The 12272-nt window shown below is 41.0% G+C and overlaps 1 protein-coding gene across 2 annotated transcripts in view; it reads left to right on the top strand.

The window, feature by feature from the left end:
- LOC126262705 (serine/threonine-protein kinase par-1-like) overlaps positions 1–12272 on the top strand; it is a 413823-nt gene that overhangs the window by 259225 nt on the left and 142326 nt on the right. For both annotated transcript variants that reach the window (XM_049959489.1, XM_049959496.1), the window contains exons 8-9: positions 9178–9308; positions 9658–9779. In XM_049959489.1, coding sequence (XP_049815446.1) covers positions 9178–9308; positions 9658–9779 — 253 coding nt within the window. The remainder of the gene's footprint in view (positions 1–9177; positions 9309–9657; positions 9780–12272) is intronic.

The following is a 12272-nucleotide window of genomic DNA, read 5'->3' as shown; positions in this document are numbered from 1 at the left end:
TGCGGAGATTCTGAAGATGTTCTTCAGTGGTGGAGCCAGTGACAACAATGTCGTCCATGTAATTAATACACCCAGGGACAGGGAGCAACAATTGTTCCAAGTGTCGCTGAAAGAGAGCAGGGGTGCTGGCAACCCTGAATGACAATCGTTGGTATTGATAGAGGCTGAAAGTCGTGTTAAGGACCAGAAACTGCCAGGAAGCAGCGTCGAGAGGAAGTTGATTATAAGTTTCTGACAGGTCAATTTTAGAAAAATACTGGCCTCCAGCAAGTTTAGTAAACAATTCTTCAGGTCGGGGCATAGGGTAAGTGTCGATGAGGCATTGAGCATTTACAGTGGCTTTAAAATCGCCACAGAGACGAATATCACCATTGGGCTTAGCAACGACAACGACAGGAGAGGACCACTCACTGGAAGTGACAGGTTGCAAGACCCCTGAAGCAGTGAGACTATCCAGTTCCTGTTTGACCCGATCACGAAGGGCCACAGGAATGGGCCGAGCCCGAAAAAATTTAGGCTGAGCAGTGGGTTTGAGCGTGATATGAGCTTCCAAGTCGTTTGCACGGCCTAACCCAGGAGAAAAAAGGGACGAAAATGTCGTCAACAAGGAATCCAAGTGAGCATAAGGAATAGCATCAGAGACGATATTGACAGAGTCATCTATGGAGAACCCAAAAACGCGAAAGGCATCGAAACCAAAAAGATTCTCCGCATTACTATGGTCGACCACAAATATGGGAACAGTGCGAACGACAGATTTATAAGATGCCTCAGCATCAAATTGTCCCAGGAGAGAAATCTTCTGTTTATTGTATGTCTGTAATTGCCTAGTGAGAGGTGATAGGGTTGGAGAACCCAACTGAAGATACGTCTGAGAATTGATGATAGTAGGAGCAGAACCAGTATCCACCTGCATGCGAACATCCCAACCAAGTATTTGGACAGTGAGGAATAACTTCCCTGAAAGGGAAGAAGTACTATTGACAAACAACACAGAATCAGAATCAGCGTCATGTTCATGAACATCATGTATGCGGTTGGATTTGCAAACGGATGACACATGATCCTTCTTTTTGCAGTTGTGACACACGGCTCAACATTGGGGACAATCCTCCCATGAATGTTTCGTAAAACACCGCGGACATGAAGGAAGTTGCCGGGGGATTTTGCTGCAGTTTCTTAGAGGTTTGTTTACAATTAGACCGAGGCTGCGTGTGGGAGCGTACTGCGGCCACGTCGGCCGGCGGGGACACGCCAACAGGGCGTCGTCAACAGGGCGCAGAGGTTGTGTTTCCCCGACGTCACCCCACACCTCTATTTGCGCTCCAGCGAGGCGAGAAATTTCAAAAGACTGCGCGATGGATAGGACTTCATCTAGAGTCAGATTTACCAACTGAAGGGCACCTATCGAGCGCTGACCGGATAATAGCATCCCGTACCATGGAATCGGCGTAGGATTCTTTATGAACTTCAGTAAAAAATTGACACTTTCTACTGAGGCCGTGAAGTTCAGCAGCCCAAGTGCAATAGGAGTGATGCGGTTGTTTTTGACAATGATAAAAGGCAACACGAGAGGCTACCACATGCGTATGCTTTTGAAAATATATGGACAGAAGTGAGCACATGTCAGCAAAGGATAAAGATGCAGGATCTTTCAAAGGAGCCAATTGCGACAACAACTGATACATTTGAGGTGAAATCCATGAAAGGAACAGAGACTTGCATGTTTGTTCGTCCGTGATGTGAAATGCCAAGAAGTGCTGTCGAAGATGTTTTTCATAATCAGACCAGTCTTCCGCCGTCTCATCATAATGAGGAAAAGGAGGTATAGACGACGAGGGACGCCCTGCATTGGATGCCGCGACGAAATCGCGAATCGCCGATGTGAGAAGCGTTTGCTGTTCAATGAGACCTTACAATAGTTGCTCTAAAGTAGCCATGGAAACCTGCGGGGCAACGATGAAAAGAAAAAATCCACTACCTTGTCGCCAGTTGTTTTAACGTCAAGTTGAACACATATATTTCAAAGACGACGCAATACATGTAAGTCACAGAGCAAGTAGACAAAGTAAGACATGTGTACATGGTAACAGTCAAATCAGCACCGAGTCCAAGTCTAGCGGCCACTGGCTGGCTGGCCGGCCGCTTAGGTGGCGCGGCTGCTGCATCGCTGGCAGACAGCGCCGCATGTAGAGGACGCGCGTAAGTGCGTGGCGGCACTTTGAAAGATCGTCGAGTCCCAACAGTCACTATACAGTACTTTACTTTTAATGGTGCCTAGAGGAAGCTGCAGATTTTAAGTAGATTTTTAATTTTATCTCGGAATTTGGTATTATGCTCATACTCTATTTCTTCTGTGTTATAAGTTTTGAAGAATCCAGGAGTGTTGTTAATGTAATTTGATTCATGGAGGTATGCAACTAAATGAAATAGTTTGTTTTTTGTCTTACGTGTTTCACTTCTTTTGTTTATGAAGCATCTTCAGTTGCCTGTAATACATGTTTCTTTTTATACATATAATACATGTGTTATGTAGTCGTAAGAATTATGTTAGTATGGTACATTTTGTCATGTTTTCTCTTGTTTTTCAGATTAGGAACAACTTTTGTAGCAGAAATTTTGTGATGTTAAATTATTATTGGTTTGTGTTACCTATGATTTCCAGTGGTCCTAGAGATGTTTTCATTTGGTCCCCATGCCTTCATTCTCCAGCTGGCCAATTTCCATCTTTTTTTCATCCACATTTATTATAAAACATCACTTGCGATGTTTACACAAATGTTGATCACAAAATGAAAAGCGCAAGTGATGTGTTATAATAAATGTGGGTGAAGAAATGCCAGAAATTGGCCAGCTGGAGCATGAGATCATGGGAACCAAATGAACATGTCTCCAGGACCACACATATGGCCTAACAACACTGGAAATCATAAGTAACTTAAAACGATAATTTAACATCACAAAATTTGTGCTACAAAAGTTGTTTCTAATCTAAAAAACAAGAGAACTAATGGCAAAGTGTAACATAGTAACATATTGTAACTACTACATAATATATGTATAATATTTTTAAAAAGAAATCTGTATTACAGGCCACTAAAGATGCTTCATAAATAAAAGTAGTGAAATACGAATGGCAGAAAACAAATTGCCTTTCATTTAGTTGCACGGATGGAACATACTTCCATGATGACTAACTGACAACCTCAGCTGCCGACAGGTGTAGTTGATATACCTCAATGTGGACAGCTGAAAATGTGTGCCCTGACCGGGACTCGAATCCAGTATCTCCTGCTTACATGGCAGACACACTATCCATCTGAGCCACCGAGGACACAGATGAATAGCGCGACTGCAGGGACATATCCCTTGCACGCTTCCCGTGAGACTCACATTCCCAACTGTCCACAATTCTACATATGTATTGTACCTTATAGACATTTGCCCACCCACTCATTACTCGTGCACACTTTGGCGATTCCTGTAAGAGTTTGGGCAACCTGTGCGCATTCACACAGACGAAGGTCAATGGCTGGGTAGTCTTTAACTATATATACCAAGACAGTAACTTGTTCTTGAAAGAACAGTTACTGTTGATGACCATGCAGGTTTTCCCTGGAATAAATGATGACTGACTGACAACCTCAGCTGCCGACAGGTGTAGTTGATATACCTCGATGTGGACATTTTGAGGACCAGCCTCTTAGAAGAATTTTGAGTGCAGAAAACCAGAAATTTATGTCATTATTAAAATTTTACTGGGAAATTTGTGTGACATATCTTTTAGTGTAACATGCGCAAAGAAGACCAATACTATAATTGAAACCTTAGCTTTTCTTTTAGCTTATTAATCTTAGAGGCCAATATTATATGAGAAAACTTAGCTTCTCTTGTAGCCACACTATGTATATTGATTTAAACCGTTAACTTTTCCTATTTGTGTGTTCACGCTACTTAATTGTGATGTTGCTATTGGGTGGCTACATCATGTGCGCTATGCTCTGAATATCTGCTCTCATCGACTAGCGAGGCCACGTGACACGAGTTGTAATCTTCTTACAAAATAGCCTCGCAATCTCGATTTCAATGCTTCGGAAACGAATGTGCTATTTTTTGATGGAATTCAAATTTATACTTCTGTAACACGAAAAGATGCACCATCATGTTGCTGCACATCAAAGATCTTTCAGTAAAGTGTTTTTTTCTTCCCCTCTAAACTGCTGGAAAGTTCTAAGATGATGTATAAAACCTTAACCATTTAAAGGGATGACAAGTTTTACAGTTCTGAGGAAAAGTGTGTCTCTTAACACAGAAAAAGTATATTTTCCCCCGGGAAAAAAGTGTTTTTTTAGCCGGGAAAGATCCGGGAATTTTTTTCCCTTGTCCGCTTATACACCTTGTCTGTGTCCTCTTGTATTTCTATAATATTTCCCTCAAGCACATCTCCCTTGTATAGTCCCCCTATATACTCTTCCACCTTCCACCTTTCCGCTTTCCCTTCTTTGCTTAGAACTGGTTTTTCATCTGACCTCTTGATATTCATACAAGTGGTTCTCTTGTTCTACAAAGGTCTCTTTAATTTTCCTGTGGATGGAATCTGACTTAATCCATTGTGTTACCTCCTTGCATTTGTCCTCTAACCATTCCTGCTTAGCCATTTTGCACTTCTTGTCAATCTCATTTCTTAGACATTTGCATTCCCTTTTGGCCTGCTTCATTTACTGCATTTTTACATTTTCTCCTTTCACCAATCAAATTCAGTATCTCTTGTGCTACTCAAGAATTTCTGGTAGCCCTCATCTTTTTACCTACTCTCTGCTGCCTTCAGTATTTCATCTCTCAAAACTACCCATTCATCTTTTACCGTATTCCTTTCCTCTGTTCTTGTTGATCATTTCCTAATTTCAGTTTATCCAGGTCCCATCTCCTTAAATCCCTATCTTTCTTTAGTTTTAATCTACAGTTCATAACCAATTAATTGTGGTCAGTGTCCACACCTGCCCCTGGAAATGCCTTAAAATTTAAAACTCGGCTCCGAAATCTCTGTCTTATCCTTATACACTGAAGAGCCAAAGAAACTGGCACACCTGCCTAATATCATGTAGGTCCCCCACGAGCAGGCAGAAGTGCTGCAACACAACATGACATGGGCTCGAGTAATGTCTGAAATATTGCTGGAGGGAATTGACACCATGAATCCTGCAGGACTGTCCATATATCTGTAAGAGTACGAGGGGATGAAGATCTCTTCTGAACAGCACATTGCAAAGCATCCCAGCTATGCTCAATAATATTCATGTCTGGGGAGTTTGATGGCCAGCAGAAGTGTCTAAACCCAGAAGAGTGTTCCTGAAGCTACTCTGTAGCAATCCTGGACGTGTGGGGTGTTGCATTGTCCTGCTGAAATTTTGCAAGTCCATCGGAATGCACAATGGAGATGAATGGATGCGGGTGATCAGACAGGATGCTTACATATGTGTCACCTGGCAGGCATCTAGACTTATCAGGGGTCCCATATCACTCCAGCTGCACACACCCTACACCATTACAGAGCCTCCGCCAGCTTGAACAGTCCCCTGCTGATATGCAGGGTCCATGGACTCACGAGGTTGTCTCCATACCCGTACACGTTCATCTACTGGATACAATTTGAAACGAGACTCGTCCAATCTGGCATCATGTTTCCAGTCATCAACAGTCAAGTGTCAGTGTTGACAGGCCCAGGCGAGTCGTAAAGCTTTGTGTCATGCAGTCATCAAGTGTACATGAGTGGGCCTTTGGCTCCAAAAGTCCATTTCAATGATGTTTCGTTGCATTTTGAGTTCGCTGACACTTGTTGTGGTCCTTAGCAATTTGTGAAGGGTGCACTTTTGTCATGTTGAATGAGACTCTTCAGTTGTTGTTGGTCCCGTTCTTAGAGGGTCTTTTTCCGGCCGCAGTGATGTCGGAGATTTATCTTGATAACCAGATATTGTAGCAGCAGTAATCGGCCTAACAACTGTGACTGTCACCTATTGTCTTATGTAGGTGTTGCTGACCGCAATGCTGTATTCTGACTGTTTACATATCTCTCTATTTGAATATGCGTACCTATAACAGTTTCTTTGGCATTTCAGTGTATAATCAATTTCAAACCTTCCAATGTCTCCAGGTCTCTTCCACATACACGGCCTTCTGTGATGAGTCTTAAAACAAGTGTTAGCTGTGATCTAGCTCTGTGCAAAATTCTACCATGTGGCTTCCTGTTTCATTCCTTTCCCTGTGTCCATATTCACCTACTACTTTTCCTTCTCTTCCTTTTCCTACAACTGAATTCCATTCCCCTAAGACTATTAAATTTTCATCTCCCTTAACTGTCTGAATAATTTATTTTATCTCATGATTCATTTGTTCAATCTCTTCATCATCTGTGGAAGTACACTCATGCTCATAAATTAAGGATAATTACAGAATGTGATGCCACACAGCGTGGCACTACACAAAACTGGCACTGATAGCATAGGCACATAGGGAACACACACGACACAGATCTGTAAGTCCACGGTATTGGTGATAAGTTGAGAAAACCATGCTGAATCACATGTGCTACAAAGTGCCACTGTTTCCTGCGCATGTACCCCGACATCAATATAAGATATGATCACCATGCACCCGTACACAGGCCACACAATGGGTTGGCATACTATGGATCAGGTGGTTGAGCAGCTGCTGGGGTATAGCCTCCCATTCTTGCACCAATGCCTGTCGGAGCTCCTGAAGTGTCCTAGGGGTTTGAAGATGTGCAAGTACGTCGATCAAGAGCATCCCAGATGTGCTCGATTGGGTTTAGGTCTGGAGAACAGGCAGGCCACTACATTCGCCTGATATCTTCTGCTTCAAGGTACTCCTCCAAGATGGCAGCTCGATGGGGCCGTGTGTTATCATCCATAAGGAGGAAAGTGGGACACACTGCACCCCTGAAAAGGTGGACATACTGGTGCAAAATGATGTGCCGATACACCTGACCTGTTACAGCTTCTCTGTCAAAGACATGCAGGGGTGTACATGCAACAATCATAATCCCACCCCACACCATCAAACCATAACCTCCATACAGGTCCCTTTCAAGTACATTAAGGGGTTGGTATTTGATTCCAGATACCAGATGAAAACCCAGCAAGAATCACTGTTCAGAATATACCTGAACCCATCCGTGAACATAACCTGGGACCACTGTTCCAATGACCATGTTCTGTGTTCTTGACACCGGGCTTTACGGGCTTTCCTGTGACCAGGAGTAAGTGGAATGCATCTTGCAGGTCTCCAGGCGATAAACCATGTCTGTTCAGTCGTCTGTAGTCTGTGTGTCTGGAGACAACTGTTCCAGTGGCTGCAGTAAGGTCCCGAGCAAGACTACCTGCGGTACTCCGTGGCCGTCTGCGGACACTGATGGTGAGATATCGGTCTTCTTGTGGTGTTCTACACTGTGGACATCCCATACTGTAGCGCCTGGACATGTTTCCTGTCTGCTGGAATCATTGCCATAATCTTGAGATCACACTTTGTGGCACACGGAGGACCCATGCTACGACCTGCTGTGTTTGACCAGCCTCCAGTCGCCTTAGTATTCTACCCCTCATAACGTCATCAATATGTGTTCTTTGAGCCATTTTCAACACACAGTCACCATTAGCATGTCTAAAAATGTTTGCACACTTACTTGCTGCACTGTACTCTTCAGATGCACCAATACACCTCTGTGTATGTGGACTGCTGCCAGTGCCACCGTGCGATGACCGCAGGTCAAATGCGCCATATGGTCATACCCCTAGGTGATTTAAACCCGCAAACCATCCACCAGAGCGTTGTTTCACCTTGTATCAGCGTTATCCTTAATTTATGAGCATGAGTGTAGTTGGCATATAAGCTTGTACTACTGTGGTGGGTGTGAGCTTTGTGTCTATCTTGGCTACAATAATGCTCACACTTTGCTGTTAATAGTAGCTTATTTATTATTAAACCTACTCCTGCATTATCGTATTTGACTTTGTGTTTATAACCTGTATTCACTTGACCACTGCCACTTAACTTCACTAATTCCCACTATATCTAACTTTAACCTATCCCTTTTTAAATTTTCTAACCTTCCTGCTTGGTTAAGGCATCTGACATCCTTGCTCTGATCTGTAGAGTACCAGTTTTGTTTCCCGTAATAACGACATCCTCCTGAGTAATCCCGCCTGGAGATCCAAATGGAGGACTATTTTACCCCCGGAATATTTTACCCAGGAGGATGCCATCATCATTTAACCATACAATAGAGCTGCATGCCTTTGGGAAAAATTACTGCTGTAGTTTCCCCTTGATTTCAACCATTCGCAGTACCAGCACAGCAATGCAGTTTTGGCTGATGTTACAAGGCTAGATCAGTCAATCATCCATGCTGTTGCCCCTGTAACTACCAAAAAGGCAGCTACCCCTCTTCAGGAACCAAACGTTTATCTGGCCTGTCAACAGATAACCCTTCGTTGTGGTTGCACCTATGGTATGGCTATCTGTATCGCTGAGGCATGCAGATCTCCCCACCAGTAGCAAGGTCTATGATTCATTGTGTCTTGGCAGGGGGAGGGGGGCGGGGGGTCATGAATACATGAACAATAAGATTATGGCTAGGTTCTGGGTGCATATTGTACAACTGTAAATTGAGGTAGTCTTTCTTCTGGTAAAGAGATTTGATTTCAGCTTTTAACCAAATAATTTCATTTTGTGGTTTTGCTATCTTGGCCGATGCACTTTTTTTGTTACTTTTTTTTCTGATTTAGTTTGGAGTCAGGTTTTTTCTGATTTAGTTTGGATTCAGGTTTTTGTTAAGTCTTTTGTCGAGGATTTTTTTTGTTTACACTTCCAAAATACACCTATTATTCTAATTACCTGAAGTGGTAGCAACATATTAAGCTTATCCATTATGGATGTTCCAGATAATCATGTTGTAAGTAGTATATAAAAGTTGAAAGTGAGACCTAAAACAACAGCAAATGGTTCATCTCCTCATTGCTCACATTCCCTACAAATATTAATTAATATTTTAGTCTTTGTGCAATTGTATTACATAGTTTGATTAGAAATGGTCATGTTTATGAATTTCATACATTATACTTCATGGTTATATTTACCAGTTGGTTTTATATTCCTGCACAGATTGCAGATTTTGGTTTATCGAACGTCTTTGATGAGCAAAGGTTGTTGAATACCTTTTGTGGCAGTCCTCTGTATGCTTCACCAGAGATTGTTAAGGGAACTCCTTACCATGGCCCTGAAGTGGACTGCTGGTGAGAGAAATTTTTAATGCATGAATAACAATAATAATAATAATAATAATAAAGTAGCAGCATATAGTTTTATAATTACTGTATCTTTGGATAAATTTCACTCTGTTTAGGGAAAACTCTTTTTGTTTCCATAATTGTTTGAATGTATAAGTTTAGCTGCCAGATACTACCTCTAATCTTAAAATGGTGTATTTACTTACAGTGACATTACCATTAAAATTTTGGGCACATTCTGACTCCTTTGTATCTACAGTTGTACACATAAACATACTTCTGCAAACCATTTGTCATTATTAATTATTTCCAGAAAATTATATACAAATGGAAATTCCTAATTTTTATGTTAAAGGTCACTCGGTGTTCTATTATACACATTGGTTTATGGAGCAATGCCTTTTGATGGCTCCAATTTCAAACGTCTTGTGAGACAGATCTCCCAAGGAGACTACTTTGAACCAAAGAAACCATCACGTAAGTAAGACAAGGACAGATCATTTTTCACTTTTTCATTTCCTTGACTACTCAAGTACATATGTGTAGCTGTAATTGAAATAATTTTGTGGCGGAAAACACACTGGGAGGGGGGGAAGCTTTCTGGCTTTCTCTTCAAAATGACATATGTATCATATCTGTACAGTGTTTGGTTCTTGTGCAGTAAATAATTGAAAGTGTTCCCGGCCATCAGGTACCGTGTGTGTGTGTGTGTGTGTGTGTGTGTGTGTGTGTTAACTGAAATAATTAACTTTTCCCAACAAAGCATTAAGACAGAAAATCATGGTTCTCTTCAAATGGCACAGTTTATTTGCTTGAAAACTTCTCCAAGATAGGATTGGCAAAGTTAATCCCATAAAAGATGAAGTAGCACATGTAACAAGATAGCAAAACAAGACAGGGCAGCACCTTACTCTGCTTCAAAGCTTTGTATCATACATTTGCAAGGAAGAGTGTGCTGATAGATTCATTCTATGTGGGGGAAACTGTTAGCACTAGGAAGAAATAATGACTCTTAATGGAAGGTAGGGAAAGGTGATCAATCTCAAAATTTACAATTAAGTGTTGTACACTGGTGGAAAAACATATACATATCTGTGCTGTATATCACATACTTGTACTTCTTTGCACAATAGATTAGATTTAACAACATATAATCAGATCTGAGGTCAGATATCTAAATGAAAAAGACATCAAGATATGAAGACTAGGTTAGCTTTCTCGTGTCAAAACTGGATGATGCAACATTTGGATAACTTTATACCTTTCTTGGAGTTGTATTACTCTTGTCATTACTGATATTTTTGGTACGCAAAAGGAAAAGAATTGACATTGTTAATCCTCTGTGTGCATCATGACATGAATGCTGTTTGTATCAAGCCTGTCTATTTTCAAAGGTGTCATCATTTGCATACAATATTTTGCCTTCCTCTCTCAGCTTCTAGCTTCTAATATTTACACATTTGATAAGTTTCACTGATGCATTGTAATCCAAACATATCCCTTTTACTTTGTGTTAGTACAGCTGTTAAATATTTGAAGAAAATAATTTTATCGTCATCAGCTGTACAATTCAACTTCATTCTTTACTGGTTCCAGTTTTTACAATCATCATCATCACTAGAAGAAAAACAGTGCATCAGATTGATGAGAAATGTGTACTACTCATGCAAGACTCATCATCATACCAAATACGATGATGTCTCACAGTAGTACGTAAAATCCACATAATTTAGCAAATGCCATGAATCATTCAGGCAGATCACATACCGAGACTAATGGACAGTTAACAGGTCATTGGCTGACCTGGCACAGTTTGTTTGCTTTGAAAAGACTCCAAAGACAGGGTTGGCAAAATTAATCACATAAAAGATAATGTAAGAAAACAGCAAAATGAAAGGGGGAAGGGCCTTACTCTGCTTCAGAGTTTTGGAACTGCAGATATGTTTGGTTGCTAGGAAGTGAACGGAGGAAAAACTATAAAAGAAGTTCTGTGAAGTTGGGAAGGTAGGATTAATTGACCTGTTAACTGTCGGTAGTCTTTACACAACCTGCCTGTGAGACTTACACCTGTGAGACAGCTTTGTATTTGGTATGTTGATGAGTCTTGTGTAAGTGGGTGCACATTTTTGAACCATCTGATGTACTGCTTTTCTTCCAGTGACGATGGTTGTAAAAACCAAAGCTAGTAAAGAATAAAGTTGAACATGTATGGCTGATGGCTATAAAAATGCTTTTGTTGAAACATAACCATCTGATTTGGGTGACTTAAGAATGTAATATGTACCATAATCCCTTCTTCAGGTCTCTATCTTCACTCTCTCAAACTGAAAAATGACTACTCGACATCACATAGAAACAGTCCTGTATTATGAAATCAGAAAGGCACCTTTTAAATGCCATTTTCACATAAGTCTTGAATTTTACTGGTACCATGTGTACAATATTTGCCTTTACAGCCACCTGATAATAGCCATTCGTTCATCTTTATTATAGACTATATGTACTTCACTCGAGTGTAGCCAGTAATACACATTACACTTAAGCACAACTGTAAGCAAGATTGCAAAAACTTTCATTCAGCATCAGTAGCCTCAGTAGACTGTGGTAACAAATCCCCTGTATCATTGATCTCCATCTGAAATACTTTTGCACTTTCTACTTAAATCACACTATTCTTGCCATACCACTAAAATTGGTGCTATTTTCAGTGTATGGAGCGTTACTGAGATTTTCTGGGATGCCAAATGAAATAGTTAACTTACTACCCACAGCATTACTTCTCTCTGTCTTGCTTTGTTTTGCAGTGTTCAGCATACTCTGTTTACTTCTTGTGCCATGTGAGTCTCCACCTAAGAACTGAAAGAAAGAAATGTGTTTACAGCTTGGATACCATGTACATCAGTTATTCCTCAAATCACACATTGTGCTCTAAATCTTTTGCCTTTAAGACCCACTGTACTGCTTCTTTAT

This window comes from Schistocerca nitens, chromosome 1, assembly GCF_023898315.1.
Source record: "Schistocerca nitens isolate TAMUIC-IGC-003100 chromosome 1, iqSchNite1.1, whole genome shotgun sequence".
In the NCBI taxonomy this organism is placed as follows: Eukaryota; Metazoa; Arthropoda; class Insecta; order Orthoptera; family Acrididae; genus Schistocerca; species Schistocerca nitens.
The sequence above is the reverse complement of the archived record's forward strand: the minus strand, read 5'-3'. Positions and strand labels throughout refer to the sequence as shown.